Source organism: Mus pahari, chromosome 9 (genome assembly GCF_900095145.1).
Source record: "Mus pahari chromosome 9, PAHARI_EIJ_v1.1, whole genome shotgun sequence".
Classification (NCBI taxonomy): Eukaryota; Metazoa; Chordata; class Mammalia; order Rodentia; family Muridae; genus Mus; species Mus pahari.
Genome location: NC_034598.1, coordinates 45,069,640 through 45,092,693, shown reverse-complemented (window position 1 = coordinate 45,092,693; position 23,054 = coordinate 45,069,640). Strand labels below are relative to the sequence as shown.

The 23,054-nt window shown below is 57.4% G+C and overlaps 2 protein-coding genes across 2 annotated transcripts in view; both read left to right on the top strand.

Moving 5' to 3' along the window:
• The window catches only part of Rexo1 (RNA exonuclease 1 homolog), an 18,965-nt gene extending 5,356 nt beyond the window's left edge, over positions 1-13,609 (top strand). Inside the window, exons 2-15 of the mRNA XM_021204924.2 lie at positions 4,259-5,988; positions 6,780-6,881; positions 7,342-7,555; positions 8,860-9,023; positions 9,320-9,451; positions 9,719-9,842; positions 10,427-10,540; positions 10,932-11,069; positions 11,235-11,348; positions 11,630-11,703; positions 11,923-12,033; positions 12,232-12,347; positions 12,431-12,690; positions 12,779-13,609. Of these exons, the coding sequence (XP_021060583.1) occupies positions 4,259-5,988; positions 6,780-6,881; positions 7,342-7,555; positions 8,860-9,023; positions 9,320-9,451; positions 9,719-9,842; positions 10,427-10,540; positions 10,932-11,069; positions 11,235-11,348; positions 11,630-11,703; positions 11,923-12,033; positions 12,232-12,347; positions 12,431-12,690; positions 12,779-12,867 (3,482 nt within the window). The 3' untranslated portion in view covers positions 12,868-13,609. The remainder of the gene's footprint in view (positions 1-4,258; positions 5,989-6,779; positions 6,882-7,341; positions 7,556-8,859; positions 9,024-9,319; positions 9,452-9,718; positions 9,843-10,426; positions 10,541-10,931; positions 11,070-11,234; positions 11,349-11,629; positions 11,704-11,922; positions 12,034-12,231; positions 12,348-12,430; positions 12,691-12,778) is intronic.
• A 2,670-nt stretch (positions 13,610-16,279) lies between these two features.
• Atp8b3 (ATPase phospholipid transporting 8B3) overlaps positions 16,280-23,054 on the top strand; it is a 23,435-nt gene continuing 16,660 nt past the window's right edge. Inside the window, exons 1-9 of the mRNA XM_021205399.2 lie at positions 16,280-16,382; positions 18,412-18,467; positions 18,865-18,956; positions 19,820-19,933; positions 20,676-20,774; positions 20,989-21,050; positions 21,866-21,938; positions 22,024-22,094; positions 22,413-22,495. Coding sequence (XP_021061058.1) covers positions 18,422-18,467; positions 18,865-18,956; positions 19,820-19,933; positions 20,676-20,774; positions 20,989-21,050; positions 21,866-21,938; positions 22,024-22,094; positions 22,413-22,495 — 640 coding nt within the window. The 5' untranslated portion in view covers positions 16,280-16,382; positions 18,412-18,421. The remainder of the gene's footprint in view (positions 16,383-18,411; positions 18,468-18,864; positions 18,957-19,819; positions 19,934-20,675; positions 20,775-20,988; positions 21,051-21,865; positions 21,939-22,023; positions 22,095-22,412; positions 22,496-23,054) is intronic.

Below are 23,054 nucleotides of genomic sequence, written 5' to 3'. Positions count from 1 at the left end.
GGAAGAGCAGTCAGTGTTCTTAACTGCTGAGCATCTCTCCAGTCCCTAAACTAGGTTTTGAAGGCCAATATAAGTTTGTCCAGTGGCTGGAAGATGCCAACAGAAAACTCTGCTGACATGCTGACTTGATGTCACCAGCCTTCTAGAAAGGTCTCGGTGACTCTGAAGTGCCACTGGTTGCTGTGGGATGCTGTCTTGTGTACTAGAGAAGGCTGGGACTGAGCTCACGCTGGTCTTCCTGTTAACAGGGCTCCTGCAGCCGCAGAGAGCTGTTCATCTGAGGACTTGAGAGTCTGGGGCTGGGAGTCCTGGGGCTGACCATTGAGTGGGAGGTGGGCATTGAGGCAGGACCCAGACCTGAGTGGGTGACAAGAGAACCTGGTTGGGGACTTTGCCATAGTTCTGAGCAGAAACCGCCGTGTGGAGTGGTGGGGGCAGGGCTGCATGTGCCCTCTGAAAGCCACACGACCCCGCCAGCCTCCATGACAAGTCACAAAAGGACCATGTTCACATGGCATGGCCAGCATGCTCTTCCTGTCCCCAGCCTGAGCTCTGGTGAGTGGCAGCTTGGGCCTGGGAGACATCCTGACTGGGTCTCTGCTGCTGTCAGGGTGGGGCAGAGAGGCCCTGACCATCTCCGGGATCCAGGTAGGACGGCCAGGCTGGTCTTAGAGAATTTTCTTTATTGGCTCCCAGCCCTTATGGACCATGGGAAAGGAAGGCTACCTCTTGTCTTGCTCCGGGATATCAGCCTGTGGCCCCGCTGCCTTACCTATCAGCTCCTCCTCTGGTGTCTGGTGACCATGGAGGCTCCATGGCTGTTCTTGCCTCAGCAAGCCCAGCATCTTTTATTTTTTTTTATTTTTTTTTTTGGTTTTTCGAGACAGGGTTTCTCTGTAGCCCTGGCTGTCCTGGAACTCACTCTGTAGACCAGGATGGCCTCGAACTCAGAAATCCGCCTGCCTCTGCCTCCCAAGTGCTGGGATTAAAGGCATGCGCCAGCGAGCCTAGCATCTTAGGCATGGAGGGGGCACCCCTTGCATCCCACTTAGCAGCTCCACCTGCTTGGAAGCCCTTGGCATCCTATGGGGCTGGCCTTATGGAAAGGGAAGGCTCTGGAGGGTGACCTGGGGACAGGGATCCTCGTAGGTAAGCCTTGCTATGGACCACACTAAGGCTGAGCAGCACTTCCTAACCCGCCTGCCCTCTGCTGTGGTCAGGCCTCACTTGTGTGCATCTTCCATAGCTCTCTGGTGACCTGCTGCCGACGTGTGTGGTCTCTGTGTGTGAGTCACTGAAGGTATCCTCGGAGCCTGGTCCTGCTTGGATGACCTCATGTGTCCAGTGGTGCTGAGCTGAGGGGCTTGCCTGGATCCCAGTGTAGGGTGGAAAGGGTCAGCCTAGGAAAGATGGATCATAGTCCTCTGTGGAGACCTTGGGCTGTGTGGCCATCCTTGACTTGGCATTCAGGACTGTGCCTGTCAGAATGCATGAGACAGCCCTGCGTGGACTGGTGCTTCCAGCACCTCGCCCCAGCACCCCCGCACTGCCAGCTGCCTCTCCTTCCCTCTGTCCAGGGCTGGGAGCTCTCTTATCAGAGCTCTCACTGGGCTGGGCCCTGAGCAGCCTCTAGGCCTTTATCAGCCTTTTGGCCTTGAGCAGAAACCTTGGGTGCTGGTGCTGCCCAGGGACTGACTTCCTGTTGTCAGGAGAGGCCCAGTGTGTTGGTGCCCCTGGGTCTGGTGCCTCTGGTGTGGCCTGTCAGAGGTCTAGACAGATGTGTGGAAGGAATTACCCTGGGCAGTGCTGCTTGGCTGTGTCTGGGTCATTCCTTGTGCCAGGTGCCTTGTTTCAGCCTGGGGACCCATTTCCTGTCCAACACTCTCTCTGTAGCTCTAGTAGGGCAATGGACCATTCCATCACTGCCTAACCTGGGACTCAAGGACACTTCCCTGTAGGTGGGAGAATCCCCAAGAGGATAACCTTTGCGCACACTCAGTCACCTGTGTGGATCAGCCTGTCTCCCAAGAAGCACCCTGAGTGTCCAGGCTTGCATAGGAGGGCCCATGCCTTCCTTCCGTCGACCTCCTGCATTACTGTTGGCTGTGACGCCCAGGCTGGTGTGATCCTCCTGTCTTAGTCTCCTGAGGCCTAGGACAGTAGGTGTGCATTCAGGCAGGGCATTGCTGGCAGGGGCTCTGGGTGCAGTGTTCAGTTCAGCCTTGGTTGAATGCTTTAGTTTCTAAGTTTTCCCTCCCTTCTTCCTCCTTCCTCTCTCTCCCCTTTCCCCAGGGCTTTGGGTGTGCTAGGCAAGTTTCTTTTGAGACTGTGTTTTGCTAGCTTAAGATGGCCTTGAACTTCTGATCCTCCTGCCTCAGCCTCCTGCATGGCTAGCCCACTGCCTCTGATCCTTAGAATGTTACTTTTTAAGAACCCAGCCCAGTCAAGCCTGGAATCTCACCCTGGGTCACCCCAGCACCTGGGAAATGGAGGCAGGAGGATCAGAAGTTCAAGGTCACCCTCAGCTGTACATCCAGGCTGGCTAGGTCTGTGCCACAGTAAGATCTTACATAAAATACTAAAGGGAAAGTCCAGAGAAGTTGCCGATTCTTTTCACAGGTCAGTGTGAGTTTGACCCAGCCCCCCCCCCCCCCCGTGAGCAGTCTGTCTCAGCCCCTCTTTCTCAGCAAGAGAGGTTCCCTTCTCTCCTTCGGGAGATGTGGGCTCCCCTGTTTGCCTCCTCATTATGCATATGTGTCTGCATGGTGTGGTGGGTACCCACGGAGGCTGAGGTGTCCTCACCTGGACTAGACTGGAGGGTTGTAAGCTGCCTGCTGTGGCTCTGGGTCTCCAGCCCCTCCCTTTCCTTGAAGCAGTGAGGCGGGGGAGGTTTGGGTGCTGGCTCAGTGGTGAAGGCTGAGCATTGGAATTGTGAATTAGTTAAATCGCTTTGGCTCCTGGCACGTTGCGTGAGCTCTCTGGGTTCTCAAATGAAACACACACACACACACACACACACACACACACACACACACACACGCCGGGCATGGTGGCGCACGCCTTTAATCCCAGCACTTGGGAGGCAGAGGCAGGCGGATTTCTGAATCCGAGGCCANCCTGGTCTACAGAGTGACCAGGACAGCCAGGGCTACACAGAGAAACCCTGTCTCGGGAAGAAAAGTATCTTTGCTGCCCTGTTACCTTCAGGGGCCCCCTCCCCCCCATGGGGCCGCATCCCCTTCCCTCCTACATGGCTTCTCTCCTGCAGCTCCTAAGTCTGACCTGACCCCTCTCCCTCCGAGTCTCGGCGGTGACTCCTCCTCTCCTTCCTCTTACTCAGACCCTTGCCCATGCAGTCTAAAAGTCCCACCCCGTCTCCTTGCCCACCCATTGGCTGTCTGGCAGTTCTTTACTATCAGTGGAAGGCAGCTGGGGGCAGGACCCTCATGTCTGGAAGCGCAGCTTTTGGGAGCTGAAATAAGACCGCATTAGAACCAATCACCAACAGAGTATGAGGTTAAAGCGCTGGCTCAGTGGTGAAGGCGGAGCTGCTGTTTCAGAATCCACACTTTAAAAAGCTGGGCTTGCTGCTTTGAGCTTGTAATCTAAGCTCTAGGGAGGTGGAACCAAGAGGATCTACTAGACCAGGAGTTAAGCTAACCTTTCAACCAGTGAGACCCTATGTCAGTCAGAACGATACATCCATGAACCTGAGCCTGCCAAGGCTGCCAGTTTAACCTCCGTGCACTCGGCTGGGGATGGTGCTGCAAGCCAGTCCAGAGCCTTGCACTGCTTGACTCCCGTTAGGTCCTGTGGGACCTGTCCATCTTAGTGGCCTCCAGGGAACCTCTCTTTTTGCATCCCCTTTGATATAGGACCTCATGTTGCCCAATCTAGTGTTGAACTCATTCTGTAGCTGAGTATACCTTTAACTCCTGATCCTTCTGCCTATTCCTTACTAGAGCTGGGGTGATGGGCATGGCCACCACACCCGTACGTGCGGTCCTGGGGATGAAGCCTGTGCGTCCCCAGTAGTGCCCTACCCACTGAGCCCCACCCAGCAACAAACTACAAACACACACACCTCTGCACAGGTCCTGGAGTAAACTGGGTGACCCCACCACAGTGGTGTCACAGTGTCACAGCGGGGCTTCTTGAGGCTCAAGCCTGGTATACAGTAGTTTCTGGACGGCTGGTTCTCTTTGCACATCTCTAACAAACTGGCTTGGTGGCTGTTTTGTGTTCTCTTCCCTTCCAGGGCTTGGCTATGACCCGTACAACCCAGAGCTGCCTCAGCCTCCCGTGCAGAGGGAGAATGGTGCTCTGGGTCAGGGCGATGGCATGTTGGAACTGGAGCTGGTCAACCAGGCCATCGAGGCTGTGCGTGGCGAGGTGGAGCTGGAACAGAGGCGCTACCAGGAGCTCCTTGAGACTGCACGGGGGCACAGTGCTGGGCCTTCAGCCCTGGCGCCTTGCAGCCCTGCCACAAGCATAGATGACGATGACACCTTCTCATTGGCCCTAACTTACACGCCGGGTGGCCTGCTGAGCCCGGACGCTGCCTACCAGCCCACCCCACTGGCTGTCCCTGCCGAGCCAGGGCACAAGTATTCACTGGCCCCTTCAGACAGGGGTCAGGGGAGAGCTGCAGGAGGTGCTGGTGCCCTGGAGTATGTCCCCAAGGCTGTGGGCCAGCCGCGCCGCTGTGGCCGCCCTGTGTCCGGTGGCAAGTACGTGGTAGATAGTTCAAAACCTTCAACAGATCTAGAGTATGACCCACTGTCCAACTATTCAGCCCGGCACCTTGGCAGGGCCAGTGCCAGGGACGAGAGGGCCACCAAGCGGCCGCGGGGCTCCAGGGGTGCTGAGCCATACACTCCTGCCCTCAAGAAGCCATGTGACCCCTTCGGTGGCTGTGAGGCCAGGTTCTCAGACTCAGAAGATGACGTGGCCAGCCCCCCAAAGGCTGATGTTAGCAGCCCCAAGGCTGGGGCTGACCCTGAAAGCAAGGCACCGGAGAAGCCTGTCTCCAAGGAGGGCAGAGAGCGTGAGGAGGGTGGCCTGCGGGGCACCAAGGAGATGGCTGTGCAGTATGACGTGGAAGACCTCGGGCAGCCCCCCAAAGCACCAGACACAGTGTCCGTGGTCAAGCCTGGCTCCCCAGCCAGGGCTTCTCAAGATGTTAAGGTCCCCAAGGAAGGTAAAGCCAAAAAGAAGAAAAGTGGAACCTCAGCCAGCCTCAACCACAAGGACAAGGGCCGCAAGAAAGACAAAAGGAAAGAGAAAGACCCAGCCAGGCCCCGAGGGAAGGAAAAGGTGTGTGGGGACAAGAAGAAGCTCCCAGCCAGCAGCCCCAGGGGCAAGGCCCAGGGGCTTGAAGGGACCAAGAAAAAGCCATCCTCTGCGACCACAGTGGCCAGCTCAGGGAAAGGAGGGTCAGGCCGCCCCTCCAGCACGGGACCCCAGGACTCTGGGCCTGGTCCCCGTGCACCACTGGCCTGGAAAGCTGGTAGTGCAAAGAAGATGCCATCGGGGAAGTTGGTGGAACGCAAGGCCCGCTCCCTGGATGAAGGAGCCCCCCAGGACACCCCTAAGCTCAAGAAACGGGCCCTGAGCCACGCTGAACTATTTGGGGATGAGAGCGAGGAGGAGGACTCAAGCCTGGGAGCGGGAGCACCCCGGGTCTGGCCCCCGACCTTGCCCAGCCTTAGCTCAGACTCAGAATCAGACTCCGACTCCAGCCTGAGCCTGGACGAGACAAAGGTGCCTAAGCGTCTCAAGGCCATGCCGCCCGCGTCCCCCGCGCCGCCCTCCCCATTGTCCTCCTCCTCGTCCTCGGGAGCCAGCCAGTGTGCAGAGGAGGATGTGGACTACTCGGCTCTGGAGAAGGAGGTGGACTTCGATGTGGACCCTATGGAGGAGTGCCTGCGGATCTTCAACGAGTCCACCAGCGTGAAGACAGAGGACAAGGGCCGGCTGGCCCGGCAGGTGAGGGCACTGGCCTTGGCAGGCGAGGGCCCTTCGAGGGGACACTCAGTCCCACGGTCATCTCCAGCCGATTCCAGCCTCTGTGACCCAAGCAGAAGCCGCTCCTTCAGCACCGGCCTCTTATTAACTCCATTCAAAATTCAGGAACCCTCGGTGGCTGCCTGCTGCCCCCCTGCACCCTGCCCAGAATGAGGATGCTGGCTTTCTACCCACCCAGCCGGCTTCCCGTGGCAGCGTTCGACTGACCGTTCAGACTGACCGGCAAAGGGGTACCGGGCCCTCCCGCCCCACGCCTGCCTCACCACCTCCTGTCCCAGCTCCTTGGCCTTTCTTGCCCCTCTCCCGTCCTCCAACTCTTGCTCCCTTCTAGCCACTAGGCCTCACTCCCTGGCCTGCCTTGCTCAGGCCAGCCTTGACCCATCTGAGTGTCCCTCCTTTTAATGTCCCCATACTGGCCACCAGAGGGTGCTCACCCTGAACAAACAAAGATGGACTTGGCCAGTTCCATCCAGCCCCAGCCCCGAGGGATGCCCTTGACTGGCATTCCATATCTGAACTGTCATCCTGGGCTGGGTGTGGGGGCAGCAGCAGGGACACACCCACTTGTCCTCCTGTCCACAAGGCCTGGGAGGCAGGTGCTGGGGCCCAGCCTTGGGCCGCAGGGTGCTGATCCTCCGTAGGGCTCTCATTGGCAGGACAGAGTAGGGTCTGGTGGCAACATGAGGCTGGGTGGGAAGGCAGGGGCGTGCCCCAAGGAGGCACCAGAGTGAGGAGTGCGTGTGTGTTTTCAGCCACCCAAGGAGAAGGCTGAGGAGAAGACACATGCGGGCCTGACCACTTTGTTCCCGGGGCAGAAGAGGAGGGTCTCACACCTTTGCAAGCCAGGCAAGGAGGTAAGACCCAGATATGGGGATACAGGGCGGGCCTCTGGAGGAAGGAGATCTGCCACCACAGTGGGGCAAAGGACCCCCACTGTCGGCCTTTGGTAAGCTGGTATCCGGAGCTTCATGTCCCATTCAGCCCTGGGCACAGGAACAGTGCACGGAGGGGTGGGTGGGTTTTAGAGTTGAGTGGGCAGTCCAGCCTCAGAGCCCAGGCTACCTCAGTTGTGGCTGGAAGGCAGTGAGGATAGCAGTGGAGGCCTGTGTGGGGCGTGGTAGCAAGCAAGGGCTCCACAAACATCCATGGTGCTCGGGGGCCCCATGCGGTCTCCGAGGAGACGTGAGTGTAGAGCACTGGTGGGCAGAGGAACACGGGCGAGGGGCCTCTGTAGCCTCTGCCAGGTCAAGCCTTGTCCCATGCTTGTCTGGAGTGCCCTGGACAGGGGCTAGCTCAGGACCTGGGCTCTTTCAGGCAGAGGCCCCAAAGAGGACCCCCGTGGCTCCCCCAGCACGGCCCCCTACTGCTCAGGAGGTGTGCTACCGACGAGCACAGCTAGCACAGAGGGACTCGGCCAGTTGGCTGCAGGCCGCCCCACGGCCATCTGAGAGGCTCTCCTCCGTGCACATCTCAGCGCCCGGGGAGAAGAGGAGGATCGCTCACGTGCCCAACCCCCGTCTGGCTGCTGGTAAGTCCTGACCCCACCCTTTCTTGGACCACCCCCCCCCCCATCTTGGCTTATGCAGTATGAGGGGAAGCAGCGTTTGTTCGAGAACTTCTGTTGTACCTGACCTTGAGCACCTCCCTGGGCCTCCAGGGTGACTGGAGTAGGGACAGGATGGCCTGGAAGGTCTGAGCAGCCTCCTTGCTCCCTCCCAGCCCAGCCACCATCAGTGGGACTTGCCTGGGCTTACCTGGAGTGGGTGGGCAGCAGCTGGAAGGTCAGGGGTGGGTGGTCCCTGTCAGCTCTGTGCGGTGGTCCCAAGCGGCCCCATTACCAGGCAGAGAGCCAGGGCCTGTGACCGAATCAGGAAGAGCTTCTGGACCTCTGCTTCTCCCTGCCTGTCAAGGGCTGCAGTGCCCTGGATTCTGTGTTCTGTTGATGTCCACGGCTCATAGCTACGTCTCTTGGTGGTTCCTGCCTGGGCTGCCGTGGTACAGCCTGGGGATGCTCATGGCTGTGGCTAGGCAGAGCTCGATAGGGGCTGTTCCAGTTCTGGGACTCTCCTTGTCTCCCAGCCACCATCTTGACCTGCTTCGGTGCTCATGGTATTGGTTGCACTGGGCTGGGTGTTGTGCCTGCAGATGTGCCCCCCTCCCTGTAGGGCTGAGTGCACTGGTTATCTCTCTTGACAAGTACAGCCTTGATGGGTTGATTCCAGGAAGGATAGCAGGGGCAGCCTGGCCTGGCCCCTGAGCCCTCTCCAGAGAGTGACCCCAACTAGGGCCAGAAGTCCCGGTCTCTGTCCTTCAGTGCCAAGAGGCTGTGATGGGCAGGTACTCCACACCCTGCATATCCATGCAGGGAGCAGCCCTGGCCACCTTCTGCCAGGGCGGAGACAGTGTATGGTTTGTGACCTCATTACAGGGGCAGGCAGGTAGCCTGTCACAATGAGCAGGCCGGGGCATCCCAGGCCCTGTGGTCCTGTGCCCTGGAGCCAGGGCTACCCCTCAGACGTCAATGTCTCAGAGTCGGGGGCTGGAACATGTGGCAGAGGCCCCGACCACACCCCACCATTTGCCAGACTGTCCCGACCGTGGCATCGCCTGAGCCGGCCTCCACAGCTGCGTTGCCCTTCCCCACCTCCATGGACTTGCCCCAGAGCAGCTAGAATCCCATGTCCTTCCGCACCCCAAGCCCGGTGCCCCGGCCCCCGCTGCGCTGCGAGATGCGCGTTCTGCTCACACTCAATGACCACAGCTTCCTGGTGCTCCGTAGCTCCGTCATGGGCCTACTGTCCTCCTGCACTCACGTCCCCTGTCCCCCGCCAGCCCCCACAGGTGCCAAGAGGGCGCTCTCTGCCAGCAGCAGCCAGGCGTCCCACGGCCCCGAACCTGGCAGCCAGCCACTGAAGACACGCACGTTGTCAGGGATGGCGTCTAAGACAACCACCACCGTCACCCCCAAGCGCGTCGCCCACAGCCCATCACTCCAGGTACCCTGGACTCTGAGAGACCACGAGTCTTATACTCTGCTCATATTGTCCCCAGTAGGATTCTGTGTTGGCCTTGTAGTATGTTCTGTCTCCTAGTACTGAGAAGGAGCCCAAGCTTATACAAACATGGCAAGGTGCTTATGCCCAAGGCAGCCCCTTGCTGGGGAATTGTAGGTAGGATCCACCCCCTGCCATGCCTCTAGCCTTTCCCTCTGGAATTCATAGCTGGGCTCATGCACTGGACAACCTATTTTTGTCTTCCCCAGAGGACTTAACACCTTGCTCTCTTTCCCCAGAGTCTAAAGAAGCCCGTTATCCCAAAAGAATTTGGCGGCAAGGTCCCCACTGTGGTCCGCCAGCGCTATCTCAACCTGTTCATTGAGGAGTGTCTCAAGTTCTGTTCATCCAACCAGGAGGCCATCGAGAAGGTGGGCCCTGGAGTGCATATTCCTTTCACTGGCAGGGCTGCAGGCCCTGGCCATCGTGGCCTTGAGCTGTCGCTGGGAAGGTCCCCATGTGTCTTCCTGGCTCTCCTCTAGGCATCTTGGTTCACACTGGCTGCCTGTACCATGTCCTCGTGAGTGACAGGCTGGTCCTGCACTAGCCACTGTCATGCCAGAGCAGCTGATCCTACTGCCCATGCTCCTGGGTGCCAGGCTCTGCCAGGACCTTAGGCTGAGCACTGTCTTACCCAGGCCCTGAATGAGGAAAAGGTGGCGTATGACCGCAGTCCCAGCAAGAACATATACCTGAACGTGGCCGTGAACACCCTTAAGAAGCTAAGGGGCCTGGTCCCTAACACCGTGCCCAACCTCAGCAGTGAGTTGGGGCAGCTGTGTGCAGAGGGTCTTCCCCAGAACTGGCTGTACATGGGCTTCAGCAGCAGGGATGGTCCCTGGTTCCCCACACTCGGGCTACTGCCCAAGGTACCCCCTGCTCCCTCCCTCCCTCCCTCCCTCCCTCCCCCCCCTCCCCTCCCCTCCCTCCCCAGCACCCTACAGCCTCTTCACAGTGAGTGGCTGAGCACTGCACATTAAGCTAGGGGAAGGAGGGAGAGAGGGTTAAGATGTTTCATTATGTCCCCTCGAGAGGCCCCATTAAGCGGCCACCAAGTGGCATGCTCATTCGCCCCTGGCCCCATTAGTTTCTCCCCTCACCTCGGAACCCATTAGTTGTGGGCTCTGTAGCTGCAGCGTGCCCCCCACCCCTGTCCCACACCTTCCCTCAGAGATAGCAGGCCTGGTCTGTCCAACCAGAGCTCAGGTGGGGAGCTGCTGAGCCCCATGACCCCTTCCCAGCTGGGACTCCGTAGGCAGTGTGGGGTAGTGCACATGCAGTAGGGGGGGACTGAGGTTGCAGCTGGCCACCCCCCACACCCCCGGATTTTCTGTACTTCCTTCTAGAAGCCAGTGGCCGCAGGGTTGTGTCCCATGAGGTTGTACTGGGGGGCAAATTGGCAGCCAAAACCAGCTTCTCACTGAGCCGCCCCAGCAGTCCGCGGGTAGAGGAGCTGAAAGGTGAGTAAGTGACTGCTAACTCATGCTTCCCTCTGTGTCCTTGTCTGTCTGTCTGTCTTGTAGCATCAGGTCATTGTCCCAGCCAATGTCCCCACCGGGACTGCCCTGTACAATATAGTCACATGTGTGTGCGCATACATACATTCATGAATGTGTGCATAGGTGCCTGCATGTGTGTGTATGTGTGTGTGTGTCTGTCCATCCCCTTATGGCAGCATTGACATGCAGTGCCCTTGCAGAGACTGCCATGTACAATACAGTCACGTGTGTGTGTGCACGCATACATACATTCATGAATGTGTGCATAGGTGCCTGCATGTGTATTTCTATCTGTCTGTCTGTCTGTCTGTCTGTTCCCTTCTGGCAGCACTGACACCCAGTGCCCCTGCAGGGACTGCCCTGTACAGCCGCCTCAGGGAGTACCTGCTCACTCAGGAGCAGCTGAAGGAGAATGGCTACCCCTTCCCCCACCCAGAGCGTCCAGGGGGTGCTGTCATCTTCACAGCTGAGGAGAAGAAGCCCAAGGACCGTAAGTATCCTCCCAACATTGCTTTAGGCAGGAGACCAGGGTGTTAGCTCTCTGCTATTGTGGCACACAGCTCAGGGACAGGCACTTCATCATGCTCAGGGGGGACTAGGCTGTCGGCCCCCTCACCCATTTGGCCTCTGCCTGTCCATCTGTCTTCACACACAGCCTCCTGCAGAATTTGCTGTCGCTGTGGCACAGAGTACCTTGTGTCCTCCTCAGGCCGCTGCGTGCGCAGTGAGGAGTGTTACTACCACTGGGGGCGGCTGCGGCGGAATCGAGGTGAGGCTCGTGCCCACGCACACGCACCTGCTGGCCACAAGGGCTCCTGCCCATCTCACCCCGCCCCCTTCTGAAGCTTTGGCCCTGTGTAATCTCTGTGTTCTTCCAAGCACAGGCTCTGTTGTCTCACCCCTCAGTGTTCCTGAGAGTGGGGACCTTTCCCAGGCCTGCATCAGCTTGTGACACTGTGGCCCAGATCCTTTCCCTGAGTCCTCATCCCTGATTGGGTGGGCAAGGTCCCTGCCAGGTGCCCTGAACATCATTGCTCTGTCTCTCGCCAGTGGCTGGGGGCTGGGAGACCCAGTATATGTGCTGCTCAGCTGCCGTCGGCTCTGTGGGCTGTCAGGTCGCCAAGGTAAGTCCTGCTGTATGCCACTCCCTGCTCTTGGTCACTGCACTGGCATTGAGGGACACAGTTGAGTCCTATGCTCAAGCCCATGTGGCCCCAGCCAGACCTTCCTGACTGTCTGCATACTAGGCCTGACATAGGCCTTAGGCAGGACACAGGACTCCTGGAGAGCCATGCACAGCCATGCTGGCCCTTCTGCTGACTGCTGACCCCCTTGTTCCCCAGCAACACGTGCAGGACGGCCGGAAGGAGAACCTGGAGGGCTTTGTGCGCACCTTCCAGAAGGAGCTGCCCGAAGATGCCCATGCGGGGGTCTTTGCCCTCGACTGTGAGATGGTGAGTCTGGGGTCACAGGGACCTGCGTCCTCCCTGGGATTGTGAGGGAGTGAAGCCGCTGAGACCTGGCATGGGACCACGCCTGCCTCGGGCTGGTGTCCCGTGCTGCCCCTGACAGGGCCTCTGCAGCAGGGCTAGCCACCGCGAGGCGGTGCGCTTGGAAAGCTGGCTGCATCTGGTGCCCATCTTTGTTCTTAGTCCTACACTACATATGGCCTGGAGCTGACCCGAGTCACAGTCGTGGACACAGACATGCAGGTCGTGTATGACACCTTTGTCAAGCCTGACAATGAAGTTGTCGACTACAACACCAGGTGTGTCCCGGCCTACCGCAGGACCCCAGCCTCGTTCCCATCCTGCCCGGCCCGACGCCCCTCTTGCATCCGGCCCTCTGCAGGTTCTCAGGTGTGACAGAGGCCGACCTTGTGGACACGAGCATCACGCTGCGAGACGTGCAGGCTGTCTTGCTGAGCATGTTCAGCGCCGACACCATCCTCATCGGACACAGCCTGGAGAGCGACCTGCTGGCTCTCAAGGTCATCCACGGCACGGTGGTGGACACGTCTGTGCTGTTCCCACATCGCCTGGGCCTGCCCTATAAGCGCTCCCTGCGGAACCTCATGGCTGACTACCTCAGACAGATCATCCAAGACAATGGTGAGGAGCCAGGGCCCCGGAGTGGGAGTGGGGAAGCGGGAGGGGCTATACAGAAGTCAGGACTGCGCTGAGCATGTCTGCCCTGTAGTGGACGGGCACAGCTCCAGTGAGGATGCCAGTGCCTGCATGCACCTTGTCATCTGGAAGATCCGAGAAGACGCCAAGACCAAGCGATGACTCCCACCCAACATTACCATGCCACCCCCCTTCTTCCACCCCTGGCTGCCCTCAGCCCCGATCCCTCAGCCCCGATGCCCTCGGCCTCTTTTCAAACTGTGTAATAAAACATGACAGCTGACCACGCGCCTCCCGAGCTCGAGCTGCAGGTCTGCAGTGAGCGGCCCAGGCCCAGAGCCGGGGCTGAGACCGACCCTCAGCCCAGCCCCACACCTGCCCAACGTGTCATCACCTCCTCTCCCAGTCCTGTCCCCTGGAGCCTGCTGCAGCCCAGGGCAGAGCTGGACTAGCCTCTGTGCCCCAGTCAGGCGCCCCCACCCCTACCCCAGCCCACTGTTCCAGACAGTGTGCTCTGCCTTCCGCTTCTTTGTATATAACGCAGGCAACAGGACATGCCCTCGTGGTTTGAGACAGGGGTTGTCTTTTTTTACTTTATACTGTTATTTTTATTAATTTTTAATTTAAACCTGCTGACCCGCACACCTCCTCCTCAGCTGAGGGGTCCAACCCTGGTGCTGCTGGGATCCAGGGACCGAACCCCACATGGTCAGTCCCACGGACCTGGATGTTTGCCCTGCCTTGTGGGGTAGCTTCCAGAACTCACCCCAGCCCACCAGGGCTCCCCAACCTCAGAGCCAAGCCAGCCCCTTGGCCTGGCCTTCCAGGGCCTCTGGGCTGTCATCCTGGGGGCTACTGCCTCCCTCTGTGAGTAGAAACAGAATAAATGTTTGTATGAACTTTAGATTTCATAGTGTGTGATGCTTTGGGGGCAGACAGGACCCTGACACACACCCATGTGGCCCCTGTCCCAGTGGCCAGGGTCAAGAAAAAATGAAAATGATTCCCTTGCCAAAAGCAACTCTCACCCCATGGGCCCATGCCACCCAGCTGTGGGAACTTTGTGAGGCAGCCCCAAAGTCTGGGTAGGCTGTGCCTGCCAGCCCTCCCCTGAAGGCACCTTGCTGTTGTCCCTGGAGCAGGCTGATGGCATGACTTCACTCCTTCTTGCCTGTTATGATCCCAGTTACTCAGACAAGGTCCAGGGTGGAGACTGGGAGCCCCTGCTGCCTGGTGTCCTGTAGCAGGGCCTGACCATCAAGGCCACTCTGTCCCCATGTTAGGAAACAAGTTTTATAGCACTCACATCCGGTGTGACCTTGGCTTGATTGGCAGCCTCTTGGCAGTTATATGTGGGCAGAGTAGAGGGGCTGGAGTTAGACCCTTGTAGGATAGCCGGGGTGTGACGGTCAGGGTCCTGTGGGAACCCAGTCCAAATGCTCCCTCAAGCCACTTGGAGGGACTGCAAGCCCATGGCCAGAGCAGCTTCCAGGGGCTATCTACATAGTGGATATGCAGGGGCTACTGGGGCCATGGGAGCTTCCTTGGCTCAGCTAGGCTTCCACCTCAGGAGTTTCCTTGAGCACTTTGTCCCCTCTTCTACCTTCTGTAAACAAGTTTTTTTGTTTGTTTGTTTGTTTGTTTTGTTTTTTTTGAGACAGGGTTTCTCTGAGTAGCCCTGGCTGTCCTGGAACTCACTTTGTAGACCAGTCTGGCCTTGAACTCAGAAATCCGCCTGCCTCTGCCTCCTGATGTAAACAAGTTTTTTTTTAAACAAATAAATGGTGCTGATGTATTCACAAAGCCCAGGTCTGTTGTGGGAGCTTTAGTGTGTGTCTCTGCCTATCTCCTGCCAAGTTTGTGTCAGAAGAGCAGCTAACAAAGACCTTTCTGTTAGCTAACCCTGGCTCTGCCCTGAAAACCGTAGGCCTATGTATGTGCACTTGAGGGAGCCCCTTTCCACTGTGATTACCGCCCCCCTCCCCCGTCCTCTATAAGTCAGGGTAGGGGATTTCCCCAAACAAGGCCATCCAAGAGGATGGGAGAAAGATGTGATCACATGCTCACTGAAAGCTGAGTGAACCGAGTAGCTGTCCCCTCAGCATGCTCCAGAGGTATTGAACCTTCCAGAGGTTGCTATTCTGATGGTGGAGGCTCGGTCCTGAGTGTTGTCCTTATCCCAGCCACCAGTTCATTCATTTTATGCCAGCACACACCGTATACTGGGAGACAGGTGGACACCACCCCTGACAGCTGACTCCTCACAGCCTCTTCAGGGCGTACCCTGGCCAGCATCCCTGGCGTACATCCGCTGTACACAGGCCCACCAGTGCCTTGTGGGCTCCCTTTCCCAGAAGACACTTGGGCATGGTGGATAAATAGAGACCTGGCTCAACCGTGCTCACTAGTGTGCAGCTGTCCCACTCCTAGTCCCACAGGGCTCCACTGGGCTTCAGCAATGTTCAGTCAGGCTGGAGTATGCTGTGTTTAGCATGCTTGGAAGACGCTCTTCCCAAGTGCAGGAGATATAGCTCAGTGAGAGGCCACTGGCCTGAGACCCTGGGTTTCGTGTGGTCCATGCCTGTCATTACAGTGGAAGGTGGAGGATTAGGAGTGCAAGATCATCTTCTGTCCTCCCCTACATAATAAAGCCTGAGACCAGCTTGAATTTAACTCCTGCCCTGCAGAATGAACCTCAGACTACTGACCCACCTTCTCTGGGCCCCTCCCAGATACCTCAGCCATGCCCTAGTCGCTGCCTCCCTCCCTGGATCAAGACTTGACCCTTTTCTCTCCTCCTCCTCCTCCTCCTCCTCCTCCTCCTTTTGGTTTCTTCTTTTGGTTTTTCAAGACAGGGTTTCTCTGTGTAGCCCTGGCTGTCCTGGAACTCACTCTGTAGACCAGGCTGGCCTCGAACTCAGAAATCCGCCTGCCTCTGCCTCCCAAGTGATGGGATTAAAGGTATGCACCACCATCGCCCAGCTTGACCCTTTTCTCAATTTTACGGCTAGCCTTATCTTGGTCTTGCCCACAGAGATTCCAGACCCCTGCCTTCCCTCCCTGACCTCTTCCCAAGGCTTCCCTGTCCTTTCTAAGTTTACCCAACCCCCTCCTTCCTTCCTGGCTCATGATTCATGCCTCTGCCCACAAAGCATTGCTCCACCCTTGAGATGTAATACCACCTACTAGGCATGGCTTTATCCCCCACAAATAGACTCCCCTGGAAGCCTGGTCTCTACCCATAATGCGTGGCACAATTCATTCTTGATCTATCCATAAGCCTGGCCTGTAGCACAAGGTTGGCTACGCCCACAATGCCCACAATGCCTGGAGCCGCCTCGCCTAGCTCATAAGACACGGCTCTTGACCACACTCCTAGGACCCAGCCATGCCCACAACTTCAGGCTCTACCCTTACCCTCTGTGCCATTCAACTAGGCCCCACCTTCTCCAGGCCCCGCCCCTGTCGCCTGGTTCTATCCTTCTCCCCGCCCTTAAGCTGCAGGCCTTAAGGCTCTGGTAGGCCCCGCCCCCTTCGCAATGCCCCGCCCCACGAACACGCGCCACCCGTTTCAGACCCGTTGGCACCAGGCTAACAGCTCCACAACATCGGCGGCCCTGGACGCCGCTGGCGGCCCGCCCTAGGCAGCCAGGCCCCACCAAGCCCGGCCCTCGCAGGTGAGCACCGATGCTCACGATCTGTGCATCCTTGGGCGCTACTGTGACCTCTCTGGGCTCTGAGGCTCTTGGGCCCAGGTGCCAGCACTTGAGACAGGAGATGGTGCCCCCTTGAGGTTCATAAAACCAGACACCGAGGTGGAGCTTACCGACTGGACAGTTTGGTGACCACTAGAGTTCACTGGGGCTGTGCTTCATGGCCGCTGGGGGATACTACTAATGAGGTGTCTGGTGAGTGGGCAGGAACACTTTGGAAAAGGAAGATTTTGGAAACTTTGGAAAACATTGGAACAGAAGAATGACTGCAGCAGCAGTTCTCAACCTGGGGGTCAAACGACCCTTTCACAGGGCCACCTAAGATGATCTGAAAAAGCAGATATCTACATTATGCTTCAGGACAGTAGCAAAATTACAGTTAGGAAATAGACAGAAAATGACAGAACCAATTCTGTCATTTGGGTCCCCACAGTATGAAGAACTGTATTGTGTTCCCTAGAATCAAGATCTCCTCACCCATCCCTCCCACACCCTCTCCAGCCTCAGTTTTCCTCCCGTGATAATCAGGTAAAGGCCCAATTCCCAGAGCTGGTGCTAAGCCAGGAGGGGGGGGGCAAGATGCCCTGGGGAAACACATGACTCAGACACCAGCACTCTGTGTCCTGGGGGAGATGTGGGTTCAGCAGACATTAAGACAGTGAAAGCTCCAGAAGAGAGGTGACCAGAGGCGAGATGGGGGACACCCCAGCTGCTCTTGAAGCCCCCAGGAGGCGCATGGTTCCCACAGGCCGGTCTGGGAAGTACAGAGTGAAATGTGGAGGGTGAGGAAGGGATCCACCAGGCAGGGAGGTGACAGTGGGGGGGGGCATATGGGCAAACTGGGGGACCGATGTGGTGAGTGCTCGGGTGGCAGTTGAAGATCTGTCGGGGTGGGGGGAGGCGGGCAGGGAGGACCCATGTCACCATGTCACCGGGTACAGGGCCATCTTAAGTTACCAGACCCAGCCAGGAGTAGGAGCACAGGTCTGCTGTCCTAGCTCCTCCAGGAGGCTGGAGCAGGAGAATTATAGGTTCAAGAGCAGCAGAGTGAGACCCTGTCACTACACTTAGCAGTCCCAAGGCCAGATCGTTTTGTTTATATGTCTCTTCCCCCCCCTCCTCCTTCTGCTTTGAGACAGACTTTTGCTATGTAGGCCAGAGTGGCCTTGAACTCACAGCAACCCACTGACTTGGTGTGCCAAGCGCAGGGATTAAAGGCATGTGCCAACACACCAGATCTATTTTAACATGGCTCCATGCTCATCATGTATGGAAGACGTGAGCTGTCACATATACAACCCCTCAGCTCCATGGGGTCAGTCAGCTAACATGGACTGAGCATGTGTGGGGTGTTGAGTGGGCCTTTCAGGAGCAGATGGAACGGGGGGGGGCATGGAGGAGACTGGAGGGGCCAGCCACAGCTGGAGGCTACAGCATCTCAGAGGTGGGGTTCCTCGCCTCGGTGACCAGCTATATGCATGGGGGATGTAATGCTGGGTCCTGTAAGCCCAGAGAGCAGTTCTGAGTTAGACATGAAAAGGTGAGATACGATAGATAGATAGATAGATAGATAGATAGATAGATAGATAGATCCTCTAACCTATACCCCAGCCTTTATTTTTTATTTATTTATTTATTTATGAATACCTAGGGCTACTTTTCTTTTTTCCGTTTTATTGGATATTTTATTTACATTTCAAATGTTATCCCCTTTCCAGGTCTCCCTTCCAGAGCCCCCTATCTCATTCCCCCCACCCCCAGTCTTTATTTTATTCCAATACAAGGTCTTGCTGTTCACCCCCGCCCCCGCCAGGCTGGGATTGAAGCCATCCATACTCCTGCTTCAGCCTCCCTTGTGCTGGGATTCCCTTGTGATTGGCTTTTGGGGCAGTGTTTTAGAGAGCAGCCCTCAAGGTCCTTGAGGGCAGTGTCAGCCACCATTCAGAAGCACTGGACAGCCAGGGTGATTGTGACTTTCTTCCCCACTCCACAGCCCCACCGGCATGGACGATGTTCATCTTGGGGAGGACCTGGAGGATAAAGACACAGGTGCAGGATGGCAGGATGGAGAGGGAGGAGAAGCGGGTTGACAGAGGGGTACCCCTCAACCTTCACTAGAGACTAAAATGGGGTTATGTTCTCAGTCTGCCCTGTGATGAGGAGTTGCTGGGACCCTGATCCCTGAGTGGAAGTGGCTTGAGGGTACCGCACACTGAGAGTCCGCCCGTCACGGTTCCTCCCACCCAGCGCCCGATACTAGGAGCGGTTGGGCTCAGTCGTGCTCCCTTGTCCAGTCCAGATGTTTACCAGCTTCCTGGCTTTACATGGGCATCTACTGTACCTGGGGCCCTTGGGGGCCTATTAGCCCTCAGGCTCCAGGGCAACGCTCTGGCAGTTGTCCCTGGTTGAGCCCCAGAAGCTCCAACCTCCCGCTGTCTCCCCGCAGAGTTCACCTGGGAGGTGAAGGCCAATGATCGAGCCTATCACAAGCAGTTCAAGAAGAAGGGCTTTCTGTGCTGGAGGCAGAAGAAGTACAAGGTGAACCGCCCGCTCGCTGCCCCTGCCCCGGTACAGCTGCTCCCCGGGGCACCTGCCCTGCGCCTGACCCCAGTTGGTGCGGAGCGATGGTGGGGGTAGGGGGTGAGGGAGCCACCCTGAGAGTTCTCTGAGTTATTTTTTGAAATGAGATCTCACTAGGTAACTTAGGTGGCACTAAAACTCCGTATTCTCCTGCTTCAACTTCCCTATTGCTAGAATTAGCCGCCTGAAGCACCAGGCCCAGTTTAATTATTTTTGCAGGAATAGGAATGGAACCAAAGGCCTCCTAAAGCCTGAGAGGAGGGGCTTCATTCTCTGACCACGCCCCCAAGCCACTCACCGGCGGTCTGGGGGCGGGGCTACAACTCCTAACCACGCCCCCAGCACATATTTTACTGAAATTCGGGATGACCTTGACTTTTCTCTGTCGTCCAGGCAGGATCCTTCTGCCTTAGCCTCCTGAGTGCTGTAATGACAGGCCTGTGCTACCATGAGTTACTGTTAATGTCTATTCTCACCAAGTCTCTTAACTTCCCCTCCTTCCCTGCGAGCTAATCCAGAGGTTGACAGTGCAAGACTCCCATCAGGCATATCCACGATCTCTTGCTGTCTCACTCAGCTCCATGACTTTGCACTAAGTAGAACCTCAATTAATGCCTGCTGGAGGCCTTGCATTCAACTGGCGCTCCATCAAGCAGCAGGTTTTCAGTAAATGCTGGCTTGCAGTGCATTCAGTATTGGCTTGGTATATGTTTATTGATTCTGCCGACGCCTCACGGTGCCATGGGCAGGGCTGGCACGGCGGGGGTGGGGGTGGGGGTCTCCTACATCCGCATGCCCACAACGGATGGTTCTTGTTCTAGAGCAACGCCATCCACACTGCCAAATACAACATCTTCTCCTTCCTGCCTCTGAACCTGTACGAGCAGTTCCGTCGAATGTCCAATCTCTACTTCCTTTTCATCATCATCCTGCAGGTGGGCGGGGTTAGTGGACAGGCGGGGCAGGGCGGGGCCTCAGAGTCCCAGCAGCCACCCTTGGTTGTGGGTGGGTAGGGTAGCCAGAGCACCCTGGTGGCTTCTCACTGAAGACGCTCGTGCTCTTGTCTCTGTGATGGACTGCCTAAAATCCTTCTCACTTCCCGTCTCGTGTGCTAGCCGCCCAGTACCTGGCATGCAGGAGGGGCTTCAGATGTGCCCAAAGCCAAAGCACGGGAGAGGTTTTGTATTCTGTACTTCCCTGAGTCTATATTCAGCAAGTGCTCAGTAAATGCTGGCTGCGGAATCCGGAAGGGGTAGCCCTCTTAAGTCGTAGTGCTTTACCGGACTCCCTTGGCCCCGCCCACATTCCTGGGCTCTAGGGATTGGGAGTGAGCACCCTCCACTGGCCCAGTTCCTGGCACCTGGTTGATGCCTGGCCTGAGGGGTGTGCCTTACACGGGGGTGCCTCTGTCCCCAGCTTGAGCACTGTCTCAGGAGCACCCCACCATCCCAGCACCTCATTTCTGCCTTGCCTTCACTCATCAAGCTACAAAACATGTACTGAGCCCCTCTTGTGTTCAGGGGAGTCAGCCAGCCTCCCTCCACTGGCCTCAGTCTGCAGAAGATGTAGCAGTGTCAGTCTGGAAAAGCCAGGGTTGTGGCCTGGAGGTGACAGTAGACAGGGGTCAGGTCTGAAGGAGGAGGGGAAGGTGGAGCTTGTGACGTCTGGTCTCCACAGGGCATCCCCGAGATCTCCACACTGCCCTGGTTCACGCTCTTTGCGCCTCTGGTCTGCCTGTTTGTGATCCGGGCCACCCGTGATCTTGTGGATGACATTGTGAGTGGTGGATAGGATGGCATTGGCCAGGGTGGGAGGTTGGAACTGTCCACGCAGGGAGCAGAGCATGAGCCCAGGGGACTTCTCCAGCGGTGGACTGGCCTCTGCGCTCACGGTGGGCAGGGCTCTCTGAGGGCAGAAAATGGGGCAGGGACCCGGCAGAGTGAGCTTAGGGGGCAGGACCACCTCTCTGAGCTTCATTATGTTGGTTCAGGGTCGACACAGGAGCGATAAGATCATCAACAACAGGCCTTGCCAGATCCTGAGGGGGAAGAGGTGAGGTTGGTGGTCAGCACAGGGATGGGGGTGGACATCGGGCAGGTCACTGGCCAGCTAGCACGTTCTACGCTCTCCTAGTTTGTTTTCTGTTGCTGAGATAAATGCCATAACCAAAAGCAACTCGGGAGAAAGGGGTTTATTTCATGATTACAGTGTACAGTCTACGATGAGGTAAGTGGGGGCAGGAACGCAAGGCAAGGCCGGAGCTGTCGCCGCCGAGCCGGTGGAGGAGCCCTGCTCCCTTTGGCTCACTCAGCGAGCTTTCTCTTACAGCCCAAGACTAGGCGCCCAAGCGTGGCCCCGCCCACAGTGGGCGGGACCCTCCCACATCAGTCACTCATCAAGAAACTGCCCCATTGGCTTGCCCAGGCCAAACTAATGGAGTTGGCCTCTCCGTTGAGGTTTCTTCTCCCAGTTGACACCTACAGCAAGTTGACATAGTACACGGCACACTAAGTACATCCCAGCTGAGTCTGAGCCGGATCCAAGCCTGCTGAGGGTTGGCTCTGGGATGGGGACAAAGAGTCTGGGGAACTGACAGACAGCTCTGTGGAGTATAGACTTCAGCCCCTCAACGAGAAGGGATATGGATCGGTGCTCTGGGGAGCACTGCATGGTGACATAGACTCTTTGGTGGGGCATAAGGAGGTCAGGGAAGGCAGCCACTGCTGAGCTGAGCCCTGCAGGATGATGGCACAGCAGGAACAATGGGCTCAGAGGTGGCCAATGCAGGCCCAGGGGACGTCAGGTCAGTTGCAGGCAGGTCATGTGGGGGAGACACCACGCCATAATGTTGCATCCCCTCCTTGTAGTTTCCTGTGGAAGAAATGGAAGAATCTATGTGTGGGGGATGTGGTGTGTCTCAGCAAAGACAGCATTGTCCCGGTGAGCCCACCTCCCAACCTGGAGCACCCCTGGGGGAGGGTCTTCCAGCAATCCTGACTCCTCCCTGCTCCCACTCCATCCCCAGGCCGACTTGCTCCTACTGGCCAGCACAGAGCCCAGTAGCCTGTGCTATGTGGAGACCGCAGACATCGATGGGTAAGAAGCTATGTCACCCCATGGGGGCGTGGGTGTCAAAGGGCCCCGCTTCCCCCATGGCTATAGAGACAGCCACACAGTCCAGCCAACCCTTCAAGGCACTCATGTGTCCGTACCCAGGCAGAAGGCCAAGGCCCAGCCCTGTCCCTTTGGCAGATGTGCTGTGTGGCCTCAGACAAGACCCTCTGGCTCTCTGCACCTTGTCTCTGTTGGCACAGGGGCTCAGCAAAGGCAGCCAAGGGTCTGAAAGAAACTCTCACCTCAGGGTGTCATCCACAGCCACAGTTTTATGGCTTTTCATGTCCCTCTTGTCCCCAGGGAGACCAACTTGAAGTTCAGGCAGGCTCTGACGGTCACGCACCATGAACTTACCAGCCCGAAGAAGATGGCATCTTTCCAGGGTAAGGGGATGGAGGTGGCCCTGTCCGTACCTCTCTACACCTCCTTTGCTGGGTCAAGATGGACGGTGGGTGGGGCCCTGTAGAGCTCAGGGAATGTCCTGAGCCTCTGCCAGCCTGTGACATTTGAGTATCTTTTACTAATGTGCCACCCATGGGAAGGGAATCCGTGCCCAGCAACCCTGCACACCTGCAGCTCCTTTTCTAGCCCAGAAAGGCTCACACGCTGGGTAGTTGCTGTTTGCTGTGGCCTGGCAAGCAGACACAGGCATCTCCTGTCTTCCTGTGAAGGTGGTCCGTGCCATAGACATGGGCGCATCATTCCCGAACGTGGCCAGGGCACTGCCTCTCACACCCAGCTCTGCTTCTCTGAGCCTACTTAGACTACAAGAATTGTAGCTGAGGCAGGAGGATCACAGATTCGGGGGCTGGAGAGATGTAACTCTGACTCCAAAGGATCCAGTGCCAGACGTGTACAGGCTCCACAGGCCCCGGCACACACACATGAGTGCATATGTACAAGACGTGTACAGGCTCCACAGGCCCCGGCACACACACATGA